The sequence below is a fragment of the Saccopteryx bilineata genome, chromosome 4 (genome assembly GCF_036850765.1).
Source record: "Saccopteryx bilineata isolate mSacBil1 chromosome 4, mSacBil1_pri_phased_curated, whole genome shotgun sequence".
Classification (NCBI taxonomy): Eukaryota; Metazoa; Chordata; class Mammalia; order Chiroptera; family Emballonuridae; genus Saccopteryx; species Saccopteryx bilineata.
The window spans coordinates 77,668,775-77,695,285 of record NC_089493.1 but is presented as its reverse complement, the minus strand read 5'-3'; the positions used below and the strand labels follow the sequence as shown (position 1 = coordinate 77,695,285).

Here is a 26,511-nt window from a genome sequence, read left to right as displayed (position 1 = left end):
TGAAAGGACCAGCTTATCTCCCAGGTGGAGAGGACAGGGAGAGGGACAGACTGTGAGGGGATAAGGAATGCAGGAGAGGAGCTAAAAGGGCCTTTCACAAAACAGAGCTGAAGTGCTTCCGGATCAGAGACCTCCGGACATCTCTCCAGCTCCAGTCAGCGCAACAAGACATAGCTGAAAACAAGAAGTGGGGAGGAGGGGCAGTAACTCAGGTCTCCATGGAGATCTGAGATACACCTCCCCCTACTGAAGCTGAGAAAACACCCTACCCCCAGTGAGTCTAGCTGGCTAAAGAGGCCTTCAGAGTCTCAGGTTACACCCACCGCATTCCTGGATACAGTTTCCAGGAAGCCCCCTGCTGAGATCAGTAAACAACACTATCACCTGTTAAGAAAACAAACAAATCAAGACTTCAAAGCTGCCCAAATCCAAAAGTGGATTACAAATAACAGCTGATACCAACCCAAGAAGACCTAGAAATAACACAACTGAAAACTGGAGGCAGACAACACCAAGCCTAGACTCAACCAACTCTACAAATAAAACAAGCAAAAAAAAGAGGATGAGAAGACAAAGGAGTGCAATCCAAATGAAACCACAAGAAACACCTTTGAGAGATGAACTGAGTGATATGGAAATAATCAAACTTCCAGATGCGGAGTTCAAAATAATGATTGTAAGGATGCTTAGAGATCTTAGAACAAGAATGGAGGGGCAGTTTGAAAACCTAAATAAAGAAACAGCAAGTATAAAAAAGAATCAGTTGGAGACGACAAATACAATATCAGAAATAAAGACCACAATGGAAGGAATTAAAAACAGGATAGATAGAGCAGAGGATCGAATCAGCGAGTTAGAGGACAACTGGAATGAAGGCATGAAAGCAGAGAAGAAAAGAGAAAAAAGACTCAAAAAGTCAGAGGAAACTCTTAGAGAGCTCTGTGACAACATGAAGAGAAATAACATCCGCATCATAGGAGTTCCTGAAGAAGAAGAAAAAGAACAAGGGATAGAGACTTTGTTCAATCATATCATAGCTGAAAACTTCCCTAAATTAATGCAAGAGAAACTCTCACAAATCCAAGAAGCACAGAGGACTCCATTAAAGAGAAACCCAACGAAACCTACACCAAGACACATCATAATTAAAATACCAAAGCTAAGCAATAAAGAGAAAATATTAAAAGCTGCAAGAGAAAAAAAAGTCATCACCTACAAAGGAGCCCCCATAAGGATGACATCTGACTTCTCAACAGAAACACTTGAGGCCAGAAGGGAATGGCAAGAAATATTCAAAGTAATGCAGAACAAGAACCTACAGCCAAGACTACTTTATCCAGCAAGGCTATCGTTTAAAATCGAAGGAGAAATAAAAAGCTTCCCAGACAAAAAACAACTCAAGGAATTCATTACAACCAAACCAGTGCTGCAGGAAATATTAAGGGGCCTGTTGTAAACAGATCAAAGTGGGAAAAGAATACAGCAAAAAAAAAAAAAAGGAATACACCTTTAAAGAAGAAAATGACAATAAACAACTACATATCAATAATAATTTTAAATGTAAATGGATTAAATGATTCAATCAAAAGACATAGGGTAGCTGCGTGGATAAGAAAACAGGACCCATACATATGTTGTCTACAAGAGACACACCTTAGAACAAAAGACACACATAGATTGAAGGTAAAAGGATGGAAAAAAACGTTTCATGCAAATGGAAATAAAAAAAAGCTGGGGTAGCAATACTTATATCAGACAAATTGGACTTTAAAACAAAGGATATAGTAAGAGATAAAGAAGGCCACTACATAATGATAAAGGGAGTAATCCAACAGGAAGATATAACTATTATAAATATCTATGCACCTAATATAGGAGCACCTAAATATATAAAGCAGACTTTGATGGATTTAAAGGGTGAGATCAACAGCAATACTATAATAGTAGGGGATTTCAATACCCCACTAACATCACTAGATAGATCCTCAAGAAAGAAAATTAACAAAGAAACAGCAGACTTATTGGAAACACTAGATCAACTCGATTTAATAGATATCTTCAGAACCTTTCACCCTAAAGCAGCAGAATATACATTCTTTTCAAGTGCTCATGGTACATTCTCTAGGATAGACCACATGTTAGGGCACAAAAGTGCTCTCAACAAATTTAAGAAGACTGAAATCGTATCAAGCACTTTCTCCAATCACAACGGCATGAAACTAGAAATGAATCACAACAGAAAAGCTCAAAAATTCTCAAACACATGGAAACTAAATAGCAGATTGTTAAATAATGAATGGATTAAGAATGAGATCAAAGAAGAAATAAAAAAATTCCTAGAAACGAATGACAATGAGCATACAACAACTCAAAATTTATGGGACACAGCGAAAGCAGTGCTGAGAGGGAAGTTCATAGCACTACAGGCACACTTTCAGAAGCTAGAAAAAGCTCAAATAAACAACTTAACCCTGCATCTAAAAGAATTAGAAAAAGAACAGCAAGTAAAGCCCAAATGTAGTAGAAGGAAGGAAATAATAAAGATCAGAGCAGAAATAAATGACATAGAGGCTAAAGAAACAATACAGAAGATCAATGAAACTAGGAGCTGGTTCTTTGAAAAGGTAAACAAGATTGATGAGCCTTTAACTAGACTCACCAAGAAAAAGAGAGAGAGGACTCAAATAAATAAAATTAGAAATGAGAGAGGAGAAATAACAACTGAAACAACAGAAATACAAAATATTATAAGAAAATACTATGAAGAACTGTATGCCAAAAAACTAGACAACCTAGATGAAATGGACAAATTCCTTGAAACATACAATCTTCCAAAAATGAATTTGGAAGAATCAGAAAACCTAAACAGATCGATTACAACAAAGGAGATCGAAACAGTTATCAAAAAACTCCCAACAAAGAAAAGTCCAGGGCCCGATGGTTTCACAACAGAATTCTACCAAATATTCAAAGAAGAACTAACTCCTATCCTTCGCAAACTATTTCAAAAAATTCAAGAGGAAGGAAGACTTCCAAGCTCCTTTTATGAGGTGAGCATAATTCTGATTCCAAAACCAGGCAAAGACAACACAAAGAAAGAAAATTATACGCCAATATCTCTGATGAATATAGATGCTAAAATCTTCAATAAAATATTAGCAAACTGGATCCAACAATATATGGAAAAAATCATACACCATGATCAAGTGGGATTTATTCTGGGGAGGCAAGGATGGTACAATATTCGTAAATCAATCAATGTGATACATCACATAAACAAAAAGAAGGAGAAGAACCATATGATAATTTCAATAGATGCAGAAAAAGCATTTGATAAAATCCAGCACCCATTCATGATCAAAACTCTCAGCAAAGTGGGAATACAGGGAACATACCTCAACATGATAAAAGCCATCTATGAGAAACCCACAGCCAACATCATACTCAATGGGCAAAAATTAAAAGCAATACCCTTAAGATCAGGAACAAGGCAGGGGTGCCCCCTTTCACCACTCTTATTTAACATGGTCCTGGAAGTCCTAGCCACAGCTATCAGACAAGAAGAAGAAATAAAAGGAATTCAAGTGGGAAAAGAAGAAGTAAAACTATCATTATTTGCAGATGATATGATATTATATATAGAAAACCCTAAAGTCTCAGTCAAAAAGCTACTGGACCTGATAAATGAATTCAGCAAAGTGGCAGGATATAAAATCAATACTCAGAAATCAGAGGCATTTTTATACACCAACAATGAACAGTCAGAAAGAGAAATTAAGGAAACAATCCCCTTCACAATTACAACCAAAAAAATTAAGTACCTAGGAATAAACTTAACCAAGGAGACTAAAGACTTGTACTCGGAAAATTACAAAGCATTGATAAAAGAAATCAAGGAAGATACAAACAAGTGGAAGCATATACCATGCTCATGGTTAGGAAGAATAAACATCATTAAAATGTCTGTATTACCCAAAGCAATCTATAAATTCAATGCAATACCAATTAAAATACCAATGACATACTTCAAAGATATAGAACACATATTCCAAAAATTTATATGGAACCAAAAGAGAACACGAATAGCCTCAGCAATCTTAAAAAAGAAGAATAAAGTGGGAGGTATCACACTTCCTGATATCAAGTTATACTACAAGGCCATTGTACTCAAAACAGCCTGGTACTGGCATAAGAACAGGCATATAGATCAATGGAACAGAACAGAGAACCCAGAAATAAACCCACAGTTCTATGGACAACTGATATTTGACAAAGGAGGCAAGGAAATACAATGGAGTAAAGACAGCCTCTTTAACAAATGGTGTTGGGAAAATTGGACAGCTACCTGCAAAAAAATGAAACTAGATCACCAGCTTACACCACTCACAAAAATAAACTCAAAATGGATAAAAGACTTAAATGTAGGCTGTGAAACCATAAGCATCTTAGAAGAAAACATAGGCAGTAAGCTCTCCGACATCTCTCGGAGCAATATATTTAATGATTTATCTCCACGGGGAAGTGAAATAAAAGACAGGATAAACAAATGGGACTATATCAAACTAAAAAGCTTTTGCACAGCTAAAGACAACAAGAACAGAATAAAAAGACAAACTACACAATGGGAGAACATATTTGACAATACGTCTGATAAGGGGTTAATAACCAAAATTTATAAAGAACTCGTAAATCTCAACACCAGGAAGACAAACAATCCAATCCAAAAATGGGCAAAAGAGATGAATAGACACTTCTCCAAAGAGGACATACAGATGGCCAACAGGCATATGAAAAAATGCTCAACATCACTAATCATTAGAGAAATGCAAATTAAAACCACAATGAGATATCACCTCACACCAGTCAGAATGGCGCTCATCAACAAAACAACACAGAATAAGTGCTGGCGAGGATGTGGAGAAATGGGAACCCTCCTGCACTGCTGGTGGGAATGCAGACTGGTGCAGCCTCTGGGGAAAACAGTATGGAGATTCCTCAAAAAACTGAAAATCGAACTGCCTTTTGACCCAGCTATCCCACTTTTAGGAATATACCCCAAGGACACCATAGAATGGCTCGAAAAGGAGAAATGCACCCCCATGTTTGTGGCAGCATTGTTCACAATAGCGAAGATCTGGAAACAACCCAAGTGCCCGTCAGAGGACGAGTGGATTAAAAAGCTTTGGTACATATATACTATGGAGTACTACTCAGCCATAAGAAATGATGACATCAGATCCTTTACAATAACATGGATGGACCTTGATAACATTATACGGAGTGAAATAAGTAAATCAGAAAAAAAACTAAGAACTACATGAATCCATACATAGAAGGGACATAAAAATGAGACTCAGAGACATGAACAAGAATGTGATGGCAACAGGGGTGGGGGGTGGGGGGTGGGGGTAGGAGGGATGGGGTGAAGGAGAGAGGGGTTGGGGGAGGGGAGGGGCACAAAGAAAACCAGATAGAAGGTGACAAAAGACAATTTAACTTTGGGGGAGGGGTATACAGCACAATCAAATGTCAAAATAATCTAGAGATGTTTTCTCGCAACATATGTACCCTGATTTATCAATGTCACTGCATTAAATTTAATAAATAAATTAAAAAAAAATAGGTCCAAAAAAAAAAAAAATACGAGTTTTCAGGAACTACAGAGAGGGCAGGAATGTCAAAATGAGCTTATCGCACAACCCTGTTTTGATGAATTGATAGTGGTTGCCTGGAGCCCAGTTTTAAGCAGCCTTTCGAGGCTAATTCCCAGGTTTAGTGGGAAAAGGTTCCATGACCAATCATCAGTGTCTTCCAGGGCACAGATTGAGAAATTACATGACAGATGCTACATATTTACCTTCCTGCTCTGGCCTATTTGTGCATTATTGTGCTGTCAGAAAAGATATGTAGAAGTATACAGTAAATTCTTCCCTGGGAGAGTTTACAATCTCTCTGGGAGACAGCACACAATGCACACACATCTAAATAATGCTATGAGAGGATTAAATGAATACTTTAGAACAGTGGTCCCTAACCTTTTTTGGGCCACGGACCGGTTTAATGTCAGAAAATATTTTCACAGACCGGCCTTTAGGGTGGGACGGATAAATATATCACATGACCAAGACAAGCGTCAAGAGTGAGTCTTAGACGAATGTAACAGAGGGAATCTGTTCATTTTTAAAAAATAAAACATCACTCAGACAAATATAAATAAAATGAAAATAATTTAAGTTATTTATTCTTTCTCCGCGGACCGGTACCGGTCCGCGGCCCAGGGGTTGGGGACCACTGCTCTAGAACATTCCCTTCTTGAAAATATCTTCTCCTTTCGAATCTATAAAGTCATTTTCTCTTCCTTTCATTCTACATCTTCAACTTCTATTTGCGCTTGTTTTGGGGTTTCTCTTCCTCAGCTTATTCCTTTAAAATTGGTATTTCCCAAGACTCTTCTCATTCCTTTCCCGCTCTCCCATGCTTTTCCTGGCCAGGCTTACCAGCTTCATCCCTGCTTATCAACAATATAATGATCACTCAGCTCCAAACTCTTCAATATGAACATCTACTAAACTCTTCTTGCCCCTTGGCTATACCAACGACATCTGAAATTTAACCTATCCAATACTCAATCAACCTGTCATCCTCTGTCCATTTCCTTGCCTTCCTGGCTATCGCCTGGTCTCTCACATCCTGTACAGCTCTCTCAAGCAAAGACTGATTATTTTCAACTAAACCTCAATGCAAGAGCTTGAAGATGAGAGGCCTCTCTGCTCCCCATTGCCATTAACTAAGCATTTCTCTCTTCCCACCTTTCTCCAACCAAACCACTATTTGCCATTGTTAGTCAAATAAGCTTGTAAATATGATGTATATGTTTGCTTGCTTATAGTTTGCATTGGGTGTGGGGAGATAGGCTGTATGCAGGCAGGGTCCTTATAGCCTAAGGCTTAGTTTTGGTTTTTTGTTTTGTTTTGTTTTTTTGTATTTTTCTGAAGCTGGAAACAGGGAGAGATAGTCAGACAGACTCCCACATGCGCCCGACCGGGATCCACCTGGCACGCCCACCAGGGGGCAACGCTCTGCCCACCAGGGGGCGATGCTCTGTCTCGACCAGAGCCACTCTAGCGCCTGGGGCAGGGGCCAAGGAGCCATCCCCGGCGCCCGGGCCATCTTTGCTCCAATGGAGCCTTGCTGCAGGAGGGGAAGAGAGAGACAGAGAGGAAGGAGAGGGGGAGGGATGGAGAAGCAGATGGGCACTTCTCCTATGTGCCCTGGCCGGGAATCGAACCCAGGACTTCTGCACGCCAGGCCGACGCTCTACCACTGAGCCAACCGGCCAGGGCTCTAAGGCTTAGTTTTAAGACTAAGCTTTCCACACACTGTTGACTGTTGCATGACGGAGTGGTGCACTCTTATGAGGAATCCCATTATGCCTCAGATAAGTGACTGTATCAGAGACTTTCAGGCGTCCCCAAACTACGGCCCGTGGGCCACAATGTGGCCCCCTGAGGTCATTTATCCAGCCCCCACTGCACTTCTGGAAGGGGCACCTCTTTCATTGGTGGTCAGTGAGAGGACCACTGTATTTGGCAGCCCTCCAATGGTCTGAGGGACAGTGAACTGGCCCCCTGTGTAAAAAGTTTGGAGACCCCTGGTAAAGGTTTTGATTTCTACGCTATATAATGGGGCAGAGGAGCCCATACAGGAGGAGAGCAGAGAAAGGCCACGTGGAGGAGAGGAGAAGCAGCCAAGATGGTGGAGTGCTAAAGGAGAAGCCAGTTTGTGCAGAGAGAAGGAGATGGGGAACAGAGGTGAATAAGGCTGGTGAGGTAAAAACCTTTGATTCTAGGAAACTTGGATAAGTCAGTAGCTTTGGGAGCTCTGAATGGAAAGGGAAGTGTTTTCCCACTGTGTGTATTTTTCGCCCACCAGGTGCAAGCTAGGATTAAAGGTAATGGCCCACCAGTTCTTGGCTCCACTGTTTCATTACCATCTGTCCGAATCAAATGTGAACCTGCACGGGCCAGGCAGCTGTGATGGTGGCCGTGCCTACTGGCTTTACAGCCATTCCATTAAACTTACTCTCCTAGTCCCTCGTTATTCAACAACATCCTCCCGATCACTCCCTCTCATGCATGAACACCTTAACCCAGGGGTCTCAAACTCGCAGCCCGCCGAACAATTTTGTGCGGCCCGCAGACTGTTTTCAACTGCAGTGAGAAAAGTGTTGCGTAACAGTTGCCTTTTGTAGACCTAGTGCAGCCCGCCTAACGGCTGTGATCTTGCTCTGTGGCCCACATGCTGAGTTGAGTTTGAGACCCCTGCATGGTTCAGAGCCTCGCTTCCGTCCTCATTTCTACTTCTCTCATCATTCTCTGCGACTTACATCCATCCAATGACCCATCCAGCATTTTCTGTATGCTGATCTAATTACCACAACCTTTTACTCTACATCATCCATCTGTTACCAGGGTCAATGACAGAAGTAGTACCACCTCCAAAAATCTCCATCATAAACATGCCATTCTCCAATCACCATCTCCTATCATCAACTTGACTGCTCTAGCTGAATACGAGTCAGCATAATCTGCAAAGGTCATTTGACTGAAACTTAATTTAATTTCAGGATTTAAGTCAATTCCTAATCCTGGACATGGCAAATGTGTAGGGGCAAGGCCTGCACAGAGGACTGGGACTCCAAACTGTGTTTCAGCTAGAGAGTAGGCTCAAAAAAGAGTAGCCAGCTATACCTACTTGCCTTTGCAACTGTCCAGAAATTAAAACTATTGTTCTTATGACTTTAGTCCAGGCTCCAAGTTATTCTGTTATGATCTTTTTAATGTAATTGCTTATTTGTTTTTTTGTACATCTCTTCTGCTAGGCTACAGAGGCCACATTAAGACAGATAATAACCATCTTCTTTCCTGGACAAATCTCCAGTATCTAGCACAGTGCCTATCATGGAGAGATCATCTGTAAGTACTTACTAAATCAGGGGTTCCCAAACTACGGCCTGTGGGCCACATGCGGCCCCCTGAGGCCATTTATCCGGCCCCTACCGCACTTCCGGAAGGGGCACCTCTTTCATTGGTGGTCAGTGAGAGGAGCATAGTTCCCATTGAAATACTGGTAAGTTTGTTGATTTAAATTTACTTGTTCTTTATTTTAAATGTTATATTTGTTTCCGTTTTGTTTTTTTACTTTAAAATAAGATATGTACAGTGTGCATAGGGATTTGTTCATAGTTTTTTTTATAGTCCGGCCCTTCAATGGTCTGAGGGACAGTGAACTGGCCCCCTGTGTAAAAAGTTTGGGGACCCCTGTACTAAATGAAGGATCTTTTCTTTCAAATCATGTCCTATCTATATACTCTATCTCAGTAAATGGTATCACCATATATCCAGCTGCCTGGGCAAAAAGCCCAGACAACTAATATGATTGTAATATTTCTTCCCTCTCCCTCAATGCCCACATTCAGGAATTCCCTAGAGTCTGTCAACTTCGCCTTCTATGTACTTTTTGCATCTACAAATCTTCTCAGCCCCTATTACCACTGTCCTAACCTGACACTCATTACATCTTGACTAACTATGCCTCTAACCAGAACCTACTTCAACCCATTGTTACACTGTTGCCAATCTAACCTGACCAACATGCAATGCTATTAACATTAGTGCCTTTGTTCACCAAGCCTTTCTTTTCAGAGAGAAAAACCAACAGACAGACAGACAGACAGGAAGGAAGAGAGACAAGAAGCATCAACTTGTATTTTGCATCACTTTAGTTATTTACTGATTGCTTCTAATATATGCCTTGACCAGGGGCTCCAGCTGAGCCAGTGACCCCTTGCTCAAGCCAGCAGCCTTGGGCTTCAAGCCAGCAACCATGGGACCATATCAATGATCCCACGTTCAAGCTGATAAGCCCGTGCTCAAGCTGGTGAACTCAGGGCTTGAACCTGGGACCTCAGCGTCCCAGGTCAACACTTCATTCACTGCACTACCACCAGTCAGGCTCACCAAGCCTTCTATACATAATGTCCTTTTCCCTTTTCTCCCAATATCTGAAACCTTCCATTTCCAACCCAAATCTAAGCATGTCACTCTTCTGGCTCCAAATTCTTTAACAGCTCTCCATCAAACAGAAGATAAAAATCTAAACTCTTTTCTATGGTACACAAAGCCATTATGCTCTTACCAACCTGTCTCATTATTCCCTATCCCAATATTCTTATCATGCTGAGTTTCCAAATATTCATTAAGCATACCATGCCAGCTACATATTTATCTTTTTGTTCTGCCTGCAATGTCCTCCTCCCTCACACCTCAATGACATCTGCCATGCTCTTGGACAGTACATCTTCTTTTTCTTTTCTTTTTTATTTTATTTTTTTTTATTTTTACAGAGACAGAGAGAGAGTCAGAGAGAGGGATAAATAGAGACAGACAGGAATGGAGAGAGATGAGAAGCATCAATCATTAGTTTTTCGCTGCAACACCTTAGTTGTTCATTGATTGCTTTCTCATATGTGCCTTGACCATGGGCCTTCAGCAGACTGAGTAACCCCTTGCTCGAGCCAGCAACCTTGGGTCCAAGCTGGTGAGCTTTTTGCTCAAGCCAGATGAGCCCGCGCTCAAGCTGGCGACCTCGGGGTCTCTAACCTGGGTCCTTCCACATCCCAGTCCGACGCTCTATCCATTGTGCCACTGCCTGGTAAGGCGTGGGCAGTACATCTTCTGTGAGGCCTTTTAGCCACCTTCACGTAGGCTAAGAAGCTCCAGCCCCCTTCCTAACACATCTTTCCACACCCCAATACAGAAACAAACAAGTCTTGGACTTGCTGCATGTGAAGCGAAAGCTCCTAGAGAACAGGGACTCTGTTCATCTTCTGGTCCCAGTACCCGCCACAGTGCTAGATCATAAAGAAAGGAAACTGCTAATAAATTAAAATATTTAAAATACAATAAACAAGCACTACAAGAGCTGAGGAAAGTTCCCAGAGTCCTCTGATCTCACCTTTGTGCTGCACACCAACTAGACTGTTCCTGCCTGTGTTTTTTTTACTTTCCACTCTATGCCTTTGCTCACCAAGCCTTCTCTGTATATGGAATGCCCTTTCCCCTTATCTCCCAGTATCTAATATCTTCAGTGTTCAACTCAAACATTTTCTGGTCCTCATCCAGAAAGATTTTATCAAAATTTCCCTTTAGCCTGACCAGGTGGTGGCGCAGTGGACAGAGCGTTGAACTGGGATGCAGAGGACCCAGGTTCCAGACCCTGAGGTCACCAGCTTGAGCATGGGCTCGTCTGGTTTGAGCAAAAGCTCACCAGCTTGAACCTAAGGTCTCTGGCTCCAGCAAGGGGTTACTCGGTCTGCTGAAGGCCCACGGTCAAGGCACATATGAGAAAGCAATCGATGAACAATTAAGGTGTTGCAACGTGCAATGAAAAACTAATGATTGATGCTTCTCATCTCTCTCCATTCCTGTCTGTCTGTCCCTGTCTATCCCTCTCTCTGACTCACTCTCTGTCTCTGTAAAAAATAAATAAAATTTTTAAAAAAATTTCCCTTTATATGAGTTTCTTCCTCCTCTGAACCATGCCTTCCTTTTAGCACACATTACTTTCACTCTTAAAAAGCAGTGCAGTGTAGTGGTTAGAAATGCGGGCTCTAGAACTAGACTGAGTTGAATTCTAGTTCCTTTTACTTACTAGCTACGTAACATTAAGCAAGTTATTTCAACTTCCTGTGCCTCAGCTTCTTCACCTGCAAAATGGGAATAACAGTATCTCTGTCATAGCTTAACTGTGAGGATTAAATAATTAAATCAATAAAGTCCTTAAAATAGTGCCTGGCATATAGTTAGTGCTCAATAAATATTAGTCATGATCATTCTTTTATTTCATTATGGCAGTGTTTCTCACAATATATTCCCTAGGGATATAGTAAATATTACTTTAAAAATATTTATGACCATGGAACTTAATTATCCCCTCAGATAGCAGGCCTGCTGTTTCCAGAAATATACTTTAGAAAGCACCATATTAACATAATATGTATAACATTTGATATAGTATGCAGCACAGAGTTCAATGTAAACTACAACAGTTGCAAACACTTTTTATGAAAGCAAATTGTTTTTCTATTAAGCTCAATATTTTTACAAAATAGCAATAGCATTGAAAAAACTATACAAGCATTGTTTAAATAATATTGAAGATGAACTAACATTTTAAAAGAAATATTTCTGGGATTATTATTTGGTATACAATAAATACAGTATACAAGACAATTTCTCAAACTAATATCAAATGCTTTCTGACATGAGGGCCACAATGGCCCATTAATAAACAATAGCAAAAATATATTTCATTTAATAAAACTAAATATATATATCAGAATCTAGTTCTCCAAGTACAGCTTCCTAGGACTAGCTGGCAAAATTAAAGTGCCTGAGTGAAGGAAGAAAAGAACTGTACTTCTTATCAATTAATAAAATGATTCCCAAATATTAACATACATACCAAAAATGTGCCAGATCTTCAATCTAGAAAATCTATCTAATCTCAGCTGTAATCTTAGATGTAAACAGTCAGCATATGACACTGTCCAATATGATAGGCAATAAATGCCAATATTATTCTGACATTGGGAATGAGTCCACATGAATCCTGACAAGTAAAGGTGCATCACTTACCAACAGGTCCACACACAGTGAAAACCAAGAAAGGACACATGAGTAATTATGAAAACACAAGAGAAAACAATGAAAAACAATGAGAAAACATATGTAGCCTCGCAGGAAATTCTAAATTTCATTAGAGTTTCCAAAGATTAAAAAATATATATATAATCTTTACATTTAGATAGTTCAGCGGTCAGCAAACCGCGGCTCTTTGGTCCTTTGAGTACGGGCGCAAAGGCCAGCTTAGGAGTACCCTAATCAAGTTAATAACCATGTACCTACCTATGAAGTTTAAGTTTAAAAAATCTAGCTTTCAAAAGAAATTTCAATCGTTGTACTGTTGACATTTGGCTCTGTTGACTAATGCGTTTGCCAACCACTGATCTACTTAGTATATGACAGATTTATCAATCTATTCTTTATAAAGACAGAAAGCATCATGAGACAGGTTCAATATGTGGCCAAAGGTCAAACAGCAAACCCATGGTTACAAAAGATATAAAATTCAGGACTCTTAGTTTCTAAGCTGGTTCATGTATCTTTCTACTAAAAAAAATGGAGAACTGTTAGTAGGAAGTTGCACAGGAAAGGGGGCGAAGATGTGGCAGTGAAGTGCCAGGGTGATTTTTCTACTGAAAGAAATTTGCCACATGGACCCAGAGTAGGTATTACCTCAGTAACTTTTCTCTCTACTTCTGTTCCATCCACATAATATACATCTGTGATGACACGAGTAACAAGTGTGCGAACCTCATGGATTGTTCTCATGTGCCGATGCAAGACATGGCCACGTGGGGGCTGCGGCACATCAAACTCCTCCTCTCCCTATGAAAGAAAATATAGAAAGCAAGCGTGGGTCTCATTGTAAATTGGCAGAATCACAAATCAACTTCTTCATGAGGAGCACTGTTCAAAGGTTCCAAGAATCAAAATGTAATGAAAATTTTCAGCTGGCTTTGTTGTATACTCACTCACCTAGAGAGAAAACCAGGGATAGACCAGCTGTATAGCCAGGGGCTATGAAGTTTGTATCAGTATCACCAAAAGTGACCTATTTTTGTCTAAATCAAAATCATAATATTTAGCTAGCACTGAAGATATTTAAGTAAAACTTCAACCCCCTAAAAGTACATTACTTATAGACTGATATTTTGGATTTTGATGTTGACTTTTATAACTTTATGCTTGAACTGCTCTTTAGATAAAATGCAATCTTTAGAACTTTATATAAAATCAGAAGGACATCTGTTAATCTCAGGGCAATCTTTCCACCAGCATTAGTAAGTAAAAACTATAGATATATACCTGGAACAAGATACACTGATTTCTCCTAGAATTAAATATGAAATATTTAACATATTTAAAATAATAGATTATAACTAAAAGGGAACTAGTATTCAGAAACAGAAAACATTAGCAAATTAGTTCTCTAATTTATCTAGTTGTACCATAAACAATAATCAGTTGAACAGTTTAAATAAGACCTATATTTTCTCTTTTCAGCGAGAGGCAGAGACAGAGACAGAAAGAGGGACAGACAGACAGGAGAGAGATGAGAAGCATCAATTCTTCATTGCGGCACCTTAATTGTTCGATTGCTTGACGGGGGCTGGGGGATCTTCAGCAAAGCCAGTAACCCCTCCCTCAAGCCAGTGACCATGGGGTTCAAGCCAGTGACCTTTGGGCTCAAGCCAGCAACCATGGGGTCCTTTCTACGATTCTGCAATCAAGCCAGTGACCCCGCGCTCAAGCTGGTGAGCCCATGCTCAAGCTGTTGACCTCAGGGTTTCAAACCTGGGTCCTCTGGGTCCCAGGCCAACGCTCTATCCACTGTGCCACTACCTGGTCAGGCAATAAGACCTACATTTTTATGACAACTGTTACATATACGTTTTCTCATAACATCTATATCCCATTCACGCGCTCCCTCTACCCACTGGCTCTGTAATTCTGAGGAGGAAGAAATGCACTTTTTCTCCCCTCTGATTTCTCCTACAGTAGATAATTTTACTTTCAGTAGTCAGTGTCAAGGTATCCACATCCTTCAAAGGAAACACAGGTACCATTGCAATAATGCTGATTCTGGTTTTTTCATGACAATGTGGTAATTTACCTACAGCTTTCAATTTACCTAAATGATTCCTACTCCAATCCCACCTTAGAGGTAAAATATATGTTTTTATTTTTTAAATTTTTTTGTATTTCTCTGAAGTGAGAAGCGGGGAGGCAGAGAGATAGACTCCTGCATGTGCCTGACCGGGATCCACCCCGGCACACCCACCAGGGGGTGATGCTCTGCCCATCTGGGTTGTTGCTCCGTTGCAATGGAGCCATCCTCAGCGCTCGGGCCAACTTTGCTCCAATGGAGCCCTAGCTGCAGGAGGATAAGAGAGAGATAGAGAGCAAGGAGAGGGGGAAGGGTAGAGAAGCAGATGGGTGCTTCTCCTGTGTGCCCTGGCCGGGAATTGAACCCAGGACTTCCACAAGCCAGGCTGACACTCTACCACTGAGCCAGCCAGCAAGGGCCCAAGGTAAAATATTTTTATATATATTAGAATTATATAAATTATGTGCCTAAGTAAAAATAATATCAAAAGCACAGAATATGACTCAACAAATTCCTCAAAATACTTCCATATATTAATATATACAACTCTGGTTAATGAATGGTCTGAGCATTGGTGTGTCACACATTAATCATCAAGGGGCCCCTGCATTAGAACCATGATAGACTGGACCTCCTGCTTGCACATAGTCAGGCACTGGATTATAAGGGTCTGAAAGATTTCAGTGTTTTACCTATCCTTGAATGTGGCCAAGAAGCCTTCCTGTAAGTCCTCCATTATAACAGCCAGGCTAGTGATCACTTCAAGAGAAGCACTTAAACATGTTTGATAAAAGGTAAAGGGACAGATAAAAACAAAAAAATGCTAGCCCTGGCCAGAGAGCTCAGCTCGTTGGAGCACTGTCCCAGAGAATGGAGGTTGCCGGTTTCAATTCCCTGGTCAGGACACATACAGGAGCAGCTCGATGTTCCTGTTTCTTTCTCTTCCTGCCTCTTAAAAAAAAAAAAATGCTTACTCTTTCTTTAAATCACCTTCTGAAAAGTGATCTCTATAAAGATAAAATAACTGGAGAATCTTGTCATTATTAAGGGAAGATAACAAAGTGAAAATAAAACCATCCTTGTCCCTTCATAGAAAACCTGGCTCCAGGTCCACTTGAAAATTTAAAGGAAGTCACAAGTAAGCTGCCTGTACTATTCTTCAAGCACAGCCTGAGTCCTAACCAGAGGGCAAGGACTGAAAAGCTCTGACACTTGGAAAACCTCATTTTCAATCACCTTGTTGTACAAACATCACCATATCCACCTCCAGAACTTTTTCATCCTTCCCAACTGAAACTCTTAATCATTCACCATCTATTTTTTTCTAGTATCTTTTCTTAGCAGAAGCAACTAGCTCTTCAAAGTGTTACATCACTCTGCATGACACAGCAGTATAGTACTACTAGTATTAGTAGTGTCTGTGGTAGTGAGAATAGCAATAATATAATATTTAAAAGAATGACCATCAATAGGTAGTAGCAGCAGCCAACATTTATAGAACATTTACTATGTGCCAGGGCCAGTGTTAAGGGCTTTGCATGCCTTATCTCACTGAATCCTCATAATATCCAGATGAAGTGGTCTGACTCCAAAGCCTGGGCCTTAACCACACTGGATCACTAGCTGCTATCATCATGATAAGACAAGAAAAGGAATTATTTCCCTATTCTATTCCCTATTCTAGAAAGGGACACTATTTAGAAGAAAAGGAAAACAGAATAGTGACTCCCACAGGATTGCTATCTTTAAGACCAAGTTTACCTTTTTATAAAGACAGAGAACCCAAAATTATGTGGCAGAATGCAAACACTTTAAGGGTGAAAATAAACAGATGAAAAACAGGATCTGATATGCTACAGCTTCTATATTCAAAAGGCTATTGCTATTTTGTACCTATATAGACTGATAAGGTCTTACATCTCACAGACTGTGTTACTATAAAAGTCTAATATAAACAATTTTTGGGAGTATCAGAACAAGACTATACAGGCCATAATTATAAAATAGAAAAACAACATAACATAATGAAAAGAATACCGATTCTGAAGTAGACATGATGAGTTCAAATTCCAGTTCTGCCACCTACTGATGGCAAAATCTTGGGCAAGTTACTTAACCTCTCTTCAGCTTGGTTTCTTTACCTGTGAAATGGGAATAATAATACCAACCTTATGGGTCATCTACAGCACAATGCTATACACTGTAGATGTTCAATAACTAGGAACTATTGGGTTGCCAAGAAAGTAATTTTGGTTTTGTAGTGTGAAATGAAACATTTTTTTATACAAAGAATAAACTTTAATCAATTATACATTTTCCATTTTGTTCAATGACCTTTTGCCATCTTTTTTGCAGCTTCATTATTCCATGCTCATAGAAATTTTGGTCCTTATCAGCAAAATACTGAACCAAGTGTGATTTAAGGTCATCATCATTTGTGAAAGTTTTACCAGAGTTTTACAAACTTCAAAATAAATGGTAACCAGCTGGTGCCAGGTCAGGACTGTATGGGGAATGTGACATCTCTTCCCAACCAAGCTCCAATAATATCCCACGTGTTACTAAAGATGTATAAAGCTTTGTATTATCATGCTGGAACGCAATTCCTTGGCGATTTTTCTTTGATTGCTTCATCCAGTTTCATTAGTTGTTGACAGTAAACATCTGAATTGATTGTCTGGTTTCTTAGAAGCAGCTCAAAATACACAACACCTTTGTAGACCCACTAAATTGACAGCATAACCTTTTTTTGATGCAATTCAGCTTTAATGTGGTTTGTGCCGGTTCATCATGCTTGGACCATGATCGTTTTCGAATGATGTTACTATAGATGACCCATTTTTCATCACTAGTGATGATTCTTTTCAAAAAAGGGTCAGTTTCATTGTGCTTGAGATGCATATCGCAAATATTGATTCATTGTTAAGTGAATCTCTTTCAATTCATGCGGAACCCAAATATCAAGCTTCTTAGCAAGTCCAAGACATTTTAAGTGATTTTCAATTGTTGTGTGAGATACATTTAACTTCTCTGGAATCTGTCGAACAGTTATATAACGATTCTCTTCACTTATGGCTTTGATTTGGTCATCATCAACTTCAGTAGGTTGACCAGAACGTTGATCATCTTTGAGTGAAAAATCTCCAGAACGGAATTTTTAAACCAATTCTGACACATCCGTTCTGTTATGCAATTAACACCATAAACTTCACATATCTTTTTGTGAGCATCAGCAGCTTTCTTTCCTTTATGGAGATAAAAAAGTAAAATATGCCGAAAATGTTCGTTTCTGCACTCCATCTTAAAATTGACCCTAAACTAACAGCTTCAAACAAAACTATGCATAACTTGTTTCTAAAGTAACCTAAATGTGACTGATATCAAATGTCAAAAGGAAAAAAACCATAACACTGACAGAAGTCCTTCAACAGACACAGGAATAGAGAGACAATTACAACAATTACAACTCTGTGTGAAAACCAAAAAATACTTTCTGTCCAACCCAGTACTCCCCTTCTCTTTCCAAGAACCTGTCCTTCCTTCAGCATTGAATCAGCCCCAATACTTTCACTCCCATTAAATCTAGTCTGAGCCTTTCTGCATTCCCTAATCCAGGTGTCGGGAAACTTTTTGGCTGAGAGAGCCATGAACGCCACATATTTTAAAATGTAATTCCATGAGAGTCATACAACGACCCATGTATGTTACACATTATCCAATAAAAATTTAGTGTTGTCCTGGAGGACAGCTGTGATTGGCTCCAGCCACCTGCAACCATGAACATGAGCGGTAGGAAATGAATGGATTGTAATACATGAGAATGTTTTATATTTTTAACGTTATTATTATTATTATTTTTTGTGTGTGTGTATTTTTCTGAAGCTGGAAACGGGGAGAGACAGTCAGACAGACTCCCGCATGCGCCCGACCGGGATCCACCTGGCACGCCCACCAGGGGAGATGCTCTGCTCACCAGGGGGCGATGCTCTGCCCCTCCAGGGCGTCGCTCTGTTGAAACCAGAGCCACTCTAGCGCCTGGGGCAGAGGCCAAGAAGCCATCCCCATCGCCCAGGCCATCTTTGCTCCAATGGAGCCTCGGCTGCAGGAGAGGAAGAGAGAGACAGAGAGGAAGGAGAGGGGGAGGGGTGGAGAAGCAGATGGGTACTTCTCCTGTGTGCCCTGGCCGGGAATCGAACCTGCACGCCAGGCCGACGCTCTACCACTGAGCCAACCGGCCAGGGCCTATTTTTTTTTTTTTTTTTACAGAGACAGAGAGAGAGTCAGAGTGAGGGATAGACAGGGACAGACAGACAGGAATGGAGAGATGAGAAGCATCAATCATTAGTTTTTCGTTGCGCATTGCGACACCTTAGTTGTTCATTGATTGCTTTCTCATATGTGCCTTGACCGTGGGCCTTCAGCAGACCGAATAACCCCTTGCTCGAGCCAGCGACCTTGGGTCCAAGCTGGCGAGCTTTTTGCTCAAGCCAGATGAGTCCGCACTCAAACTGGCAACCTCGGGGTCTCGAACCTGGGTCTTCCACATCCCAGTCTGACGCTCTATCCACTGCGCCACCGCCTGGTCAGGCCGTTATTTTTTTTAATTAAAGATTTGTCCTGCGAGCCAGGTGCATCAAAAGAGCCACATCTGGTTCGTGAGCCATAAGTTTCTAACCCCTGCCCTAATCACTCAGAGGCTTTCCCCCTATCTCTCTATTCCTGTGTCTGTTGTTTCTAATGCTATGATTGATTATCCTTCATGCTTTTTCTCCTTCCTGGGAACCATGGTGAAATAGACTTGAAGAAAAAACCATTTAGCTCTGACAGTTATAAAAGTAGATGAAAAATGAGAGCAGAAGAAAAAAACTGAACAGGTTAAAAGATTACAGGACCCAGACTATATTCCTGGCTTTCTTTTCTAGTAAAGATCTACTTGAGCCTGACCAGGCGGTGGCGCAGTGGATAGAGCGTCAGACTGGGATGCGGAAGGACCCAGGTTTGAGACCCCGAGGTTGCCAGCTTGAGTGAGGGCTCATCTGGTTTGAGCAAAGCTCACCAGCTTGGACCCAAGGTCGCTGGCTTGAGCAAGGGGTTACTCGGTCTGCTGAAGGCTCACGGTCAAGGCACATATGAGAAAGCAATCAATGAACAACTAAGGTGCCACAACGAAAAACTAATGATTGATGCTTCTCATCTCTCTCCATTCCTGTCTGTCCCTGTCTATCCCTCTGACTCTCTCTCTGTCTCTGTAAAAAAAAAAAAAAAAAAAAAAAAATCTACTTGACAAACTCTTTCTAGCACTATTCCAATTTTCCCTAAAAAACTATTTATTGGCTATACTACCCATAATTTTTACTACCCTTTTTCTATCCTGAATAAATTGCTTTTATCTTTTAATCACTGGTCTGTACAAAACTGTTAAGAATTATCATTAGGTGCCTGACCAGGTGGTGGCACAGTGGATAGAGCATCAGACTGGGATGTGGAGGTCCCAGGTTCGAAACCTTGAAGTCGCCAGCTTGAGCACAGGGTAACTCGCTTGAGCGTGGGTTCATAGACATGACCCCAAGGTCACTAGCTTGAGTCCAAAGGTCTCTGGTTTGAGCCCAAGGATGCTGGCTAGAGCAAGGGGTCACTTGCTCCGCTGTCACACATAAAAGAAAGCAATCAATGCACATATGAAAAAGCAATCAATGAACAACTACGGAGCCCCAAGGAAGAATTGATGCTTCTCATTTCTCTCCTTTTCTGTCTCTCTGTCCCTCTCTCTGACTCTCCCTCTATCTCAGTCAAAAAAAGAAAAGAATTATCATGAGGTAAAAGTACCACAACTTAAAATCTCTGGGAATCCAGCCTGACCAGGCGATGGCACAGTGGATAGAGCATAGGACTGGACGCAGAGAATCCAGGTTCGAATACCCGAGGTCACCGGCTTGAGCACGGGCTCACCAGCTTGAGCACAGGGTCACTGGCTTGAGCATGGGATCATAGATATGACGCCATGGTTGCTGGCTTAAGCTCAAGTTCTCTGGCTTGAGCAAGGGGTCACTTGCTCTACTGTAGTCCCCCCGTCAAGGCACATATAAGAAAGCAATCAATGAACAACTAAGGAGCTGCAATGAAGAATCGATGCTTCTCACCTCTCTCCCTTCCTGTTTGTCCCTATCTGTCCCTCTCTCTCTTTCTGTCCCCAAAAAAAGAAAGGGGGAAAAAAAAAAAAAACAGCCTCAGGAAAAATAAATCACCAGGAATCCAGAAAGTCAAAAACAGGGTTTCTGGGATACCGGGTAAGGTCTCTCACCTGGCTATGAAGTGACTCTGTATCATCCCCAGAAGCACTGACTGGCTTCTCGCCAGTACCCTTTTCAGTCTGCACTGAAGCATCTTGTTTTCCAGAGTTCTCATCCACTGTACTGGTCCCCTGTTCACACACGTTCTTTACAGTCTGGGTTGCTGCTGAAATAGTTTCTGGGACCCACAGGGAATGCTCTGTGGTTTGAATTCCTACATTATTTTGGCTGGGCCTTTCAATCAAGGCCTTACTAGATTTTTCCTGATTGGTATTCCACCCTTCTTTCTGGCCTTCTAGCGTATCTGTCTCCATTGCTTCCCCTTGGAGACTGGATGATTCCTGTGTGGCCATCTGCTGGGAGGCAGGAGAAGGCGGATCTCTGACAGGACTACTGGGCGTCATAGTTTGTGGATGCCGCCCGGTCCTTTGGTCATCTTCCAAGTTTTCCTTCTCCTCTTCATCTTGAGTACTTGGAAAACAGAGTAAGTTCCCCCTGAGAATCAACCATATAAAGAAACCATGTTAAGTAAGTGCACATGCACACACACATATGTGTGTACACTGGTAAGGCAGGGGGCATAACCGACAATTTGAGAAATGTGGGGGAGAAAATAAAATGAGTAAGAATATTACCTTATAAGGTTTCTCATAATTTCACTCCTGTAAAAAACCAATGGTACACAAGACTATACCACTATGATGATAAAATAGCCATAACACTTCATCCCATCACTAGCTATGAACTCTGACATAGGAAGTAAATTAAACAAAAAGCTATAGAGCCATTATTGAAGTCACAACCAATGAAGGCAGCTTAGGGATCTACTTCAAAAAGTATCAATTAAAGGTACCTAAAAAAAAAGAAAACAAAAGAGAAAAAAAAGATCTATTAGTACAAGTGTACTTCTTGGCTTTATAAATGGTTCTAACATTACTTAAATGACTCCTAGCATTTTAGATACACCCAACCCCAACCAACAATTTTAGCAAAAGAAACCTGATCTATAAAGGACAGTTGTAGGTGAGATTCTAGCTTTGCTAGCTATACTGGTATATCTGCAACTAACCATTCAAGAATGACTTGGTGCCTCAAAGAGTCCTCAGGATACAGTCTATTTCTTTTTATTAATCTTACCATCTGGCTATCAGTGACCTATTTATTTCATAAGCATTTGATGACTGTTTCCTGTAAACCAGATACCATGAAGTTCTGAGGTGCCTAGCGGCTTTCTTAAATATCCTTAACAATACACCAGAATAAAAAGGCCCAGATTAACTCCAAGTGAGCAAGTTACACAAAAACTTGACACCGGCCTGACCTGTGGTGGCGCAGTGGATAAAGTGTCGACCTGGAAATGCTGAGGTCGCCGGTTCGAAACCCTGGGCTTGCCTGGTCAAGGCACATATGGGAGTTGATGCTTCCAGCTCCTCCCCCCTTCTCTCTCTCTGTCTCTCTCTCCTCTCTCTCCCTCTCTGTCTCTCTCTCCTCTCTAAAAATGAATAAATAAAATTAAAAATTAAAAAAAAAAAGAATGGAAACATGTAACTGTAAACTATATTCTAAAAAAAAACAAAAACAAAAAAAAAGTGACACCCATGTATTATTCAAGTTTATACTTAAAGTACCTACCACAGGACTTAAAATAAAGTGAATGATAAATTTAATTTACACGAAGATCATATTCTCTCAATTGATGAACAGCAAAAAATCTACTCTGATTAAATAAGCTTATTGCACAAGTAGCAAATTCATGTAGAAAATACCCACAATTTTTAACTTTTTAGTAAATTACAAGTTCAAATTGAGCCACTATACTACAAAAACAACTAAAACTAATGCATTTTTAGGCTACATTAAATGGCATAATAGCGCCTAACCAGGCAGTGGCGCAGTGGATAGGGTGTCGGACTGGGATGTGGAGGACCCAGGTTTGAGACCCCGGGGTCTCCAACTTGAGCATGGGCTCATCTAGTTTGAGCAAGGCTCACCAGCTTGAGCCCAGGGTCGCTGGCTCGAGCGGGGGGTCACTCGGTCTGCTGTAGCCCCCGCTCCTCGTCAAGGCATGTAATGAGAAATCAATCAATGAACAACTAAGTAACTGCAATGAAGAATTGATGTTTCTCATCTTTCTCACTTCCTGTCTGTCTGTCCCTATCTGACCCTCTCTTTGACTCTCCCAGTCTCTGCCACAAAAAAATAAAATAAAATTTTAAAAAAAGGTATAATAGCCAGAATAAAGATAAAAGGATCCATTCCAAACAGACCACAAGTAAGACCACAGGTGGAATTGGTTGCAGTTTGGGGTGTCATTTTACAAGGCATAATCTGAGATACACCCAGAAGATAACATCCAGGATGGTAAAGGGTCTAGGAACTATGTCATATGTTGCTGTAAACATGTGGCCAGAGAAAGATGGAGCCAACCATCTAGACAGAGAAAGCTGTCTCCAACTTGGGAGGAGCTCTCACCTTCAAGGACTGTTCTGCCTGGATCTTGAAGAAGAAAGAGGAGAGGTCTCAAAGGTTTCTATCTTGTCTAGCTCAGTTTACCAAAACAGGAAATCAAGAAGTAGGATTTAGAACAGAGTTCTAGCCAAGAGCCTGGAATATATCTAGTTGTTACAACTTGTGTCTGTGTGTCAGGAACCTCAACTGATTGAAATATATCCAATAAAGAGATAAGAATACAATCACCAGGAGACCAATGAGTAACATCTACCTCTTAGGAAATTTACAAGTGATCTTATATAAAAATTCCTTAGCACAGTGTTAGCTACACAGCAGATGCTCAATCAATATTAGATGCATAAGACAAAGCAATTGGCCTGAGCTGATTTGCCTAGTGGATAGAGCATTGGCCAGATGTATGGACATCCTGGATTTGATTTCTGGTCAGGGCACACAAGATAAGTAACCATCTGCTTCTTCCCCCCTTCTTTACCTCTTCCCCTCCTGCAGCCAGTGGCTCAATTGGTTCGAGCATTGGCTCCAAGCGCTGAGGATAGCTCAGTTGATTCGAGCATCGGCCTCAGACAGGGGTCACCGGGTCTGTCTCACTATCTCCCCTCCTTTCACTTAAAAAACATAGACAAAGCAATTAAGGTAATGCAATTCATCTTCTTTTTAAATTATTTTTTTTTATTCATTTTAGAGAAGAGAGAGAGAGAGAGACAGAGAGAGAGAAGGGGGGAGGAGCAGAAAGCATCAACTCCCATGTGCTTTGACCAGGCAAGCCCAGGGTTTTGAACCAGCGACCTCAGAGTTCCAGGTCGACGCTTGATCCACTGCACCACCACAGGTCAAGCCCAATTCATCTTCTTTATAAAACTGAACACTCGTTTGAATCTTTGAGACATCTAACAAATCAACAGCTAAATAATAAAGTGAGTTAATACCTAGAAGGAACATGACTTGATTAACCATTTCAAGAATTCAATTACCATTGTTCCCCAACTTTAAGCCTACACAGTTTATTTCAGAAGCTGATTATTTAGTGTAGAACTTCTGAATAGATTTTCAACTCTAAAGCAAAGCTTTGTTTTATTTGGAACTTCTTTATTTTATTTTTTTATTCAGTGAGAGGAAAGGAGGCAGAGATAGACTCCTGCATGCGCCCCAACTAGGATCCACCTGGCAAGCCCACTAGGGGGCTATGGTCTGCCCAGATGGGGTGTTGCTCTGTTGCTTAGCAACCGAGCATTTTTTAGCACCTGGGACGAGACCATGGAGTCATCCTTAGCACCCAGGCCAACTCACTCCAATAGAGCCATGGCTGTAGGAGAAGGAGAGACAGAAGTAAGAAGGGGAGGGGTTGAGAAGCCAATGAACACATCTTCTGTGTGCCCTGACCAGAATCGAACCTGGGACATCTACATGCTGGGCCAACACTCTACCAGTGAGCCGACCGGCCAGGGCAAGTGTTTTATTCCGTGTGTGTGTGTGTGACAGAAACAGAGAGGGACAGACAGGAACAGACAGGAAGGGAGAGAGATGAGAAGCATCAATTCTTTGTTGCAGCACCTTAGTTGTTCATTGATTGCTTTCTCTTATGTGCCTTCACCGGGGGGCTACAGCAGACCAAGTGACCCCTTGCTCAAGCCAGCAACCTTGGGCTCAAGCTGGTGAGCCTTGCTCAAACCAGATGAGCCGGCACTCAAGCTGGCGACCTCAGGGTTTCGAACCTGGGTCCTCAGCGACCATTCCAATGCTCAATCCACTTCGCCACCTCCTGGTCAGGTCAACATTTTTATTCTTAATCAATAAATTTTAGAGGTTTTGCTTTTTCCCCCCCAAAAAAAGTTTATCAGAACAGTTCTTCTCTCTATAAAAACTAATAGAGGCCCTGGCTGGTTGGCTCAGTGGTAGAGTGTCGGCCTGGCATGCAGAAGTCCCAGGTTCGATTCCCGGCCAGGGCACACAGGAGAAGCGCCCATCTGTTTCTCCAACCCTCCCCCTCTCCTTCCTCTCTGTCTCTCTCTTCCCCTCCTGCAGCCAAGGCTCCATTGGAGCAAAGATGGTCCTGGCGCTGGGGATGGCTCCTTGGACTCTGCCCCAGGCGCTAGAGTGGCTCTGGTCGCAACAGAGCGACACCCGGAGGGGCAGAGCATCGCCCCCTGGTGGGCAGAGCGTCGCCCCCTGGTGGGCGTGCTGGGTGGATCCCGGTCGGGCGCATGCGGGAGTCTGTCTGACTGTCTCTCCCCGATTCCAGCTTCAGAAAAATACCAAAAAAAACAACAACAGCAAACTAATAGAGAGGTCTCACTGTAATATTAACAATACTTAGCAGATTCCTATCAAATATCAGAATTTTTAGTATTTTTGATTCTTACATTAGCATCAGTCAAATGAAATGATGTTAAAATCATAGCCATTTCCCACCCAGGATCATGTAATATACATCAAGTTTTGGTTGGCAAGATTTGTTGATTAAGGCCAACATAAAAGAGTAAGTAAAAACCAAAAGCTTAATTGCAACACATACTAGAAAAAGTGTTGTCCAGTCCTACCAAGTTTATAAATTTTTAGACATAAATAAAGCAACTGAAAACTACCTACTACAATGGTGTATATTTATGTCCCAAGAAACAATAAAAAAGAAATCTGCAGCACCAGAACAAAGAGCTCTAGCAGACAAGTGAAATCCACTATACTGTAAGAAAAACCACACCTCTCCCTCTTCATTAAGTCCAGCTACACAATTCTACTCTGGTCACTATATGCCAGATTTAGAAACTGATGTTAAGAAAGAAATTCTAGCAGAAAAGTCTAAAGAAAATTAATCTTAAGTGAAACAGAGAATAAATCTCCATATTTAACAAAAAATTTCTAATCACTCAGTTCTCAGAGCAGATCTCTCAGTACAGATCTCTCTGTAGAGCACCTGAAGTCAAATCCAGCTGGATTTGCAGGCCCTTGTTCTATCAAG

At 41.1% G+C, this 26,511-nt stretch overlaps 1 protein-coding gene across 2 annotated transcripts in view; it reads right to left on the bottom strand.

Moving 5' to 3' along the window:
- The window catches only part of TP53BP1 (tumor protein p53 binding protein 1), a 111,583-nt gene that overhangs the window by 17,489 nt on the left and 67,583 nt on the right, over positions 1–26,511 (bottom strand). Inside the window, exons 17-19 of one of the 2 annotated variants that reach the window (XM_066276870.1) lie at positions 21,719–21,745; positions 21,095–21,578; positions 13,359–13,511 (exon numbers count right to left, since the gene is read on the bottom strand). In XM_066276870.1, the coding sequence (XP_066132967.1) occupies positions 13,359–13,511; positions 21,095–21,578; positions 21,719–21,745 (664 nt within the window). The remainder of the gene's footprint in view (positions 1–13,358; positions 13,512–21,094; positions 21,579–21,718; positions 21,746–26,511) is intronic. The other variant, XM_066276871.1, reaches the window with a different exon arrangement.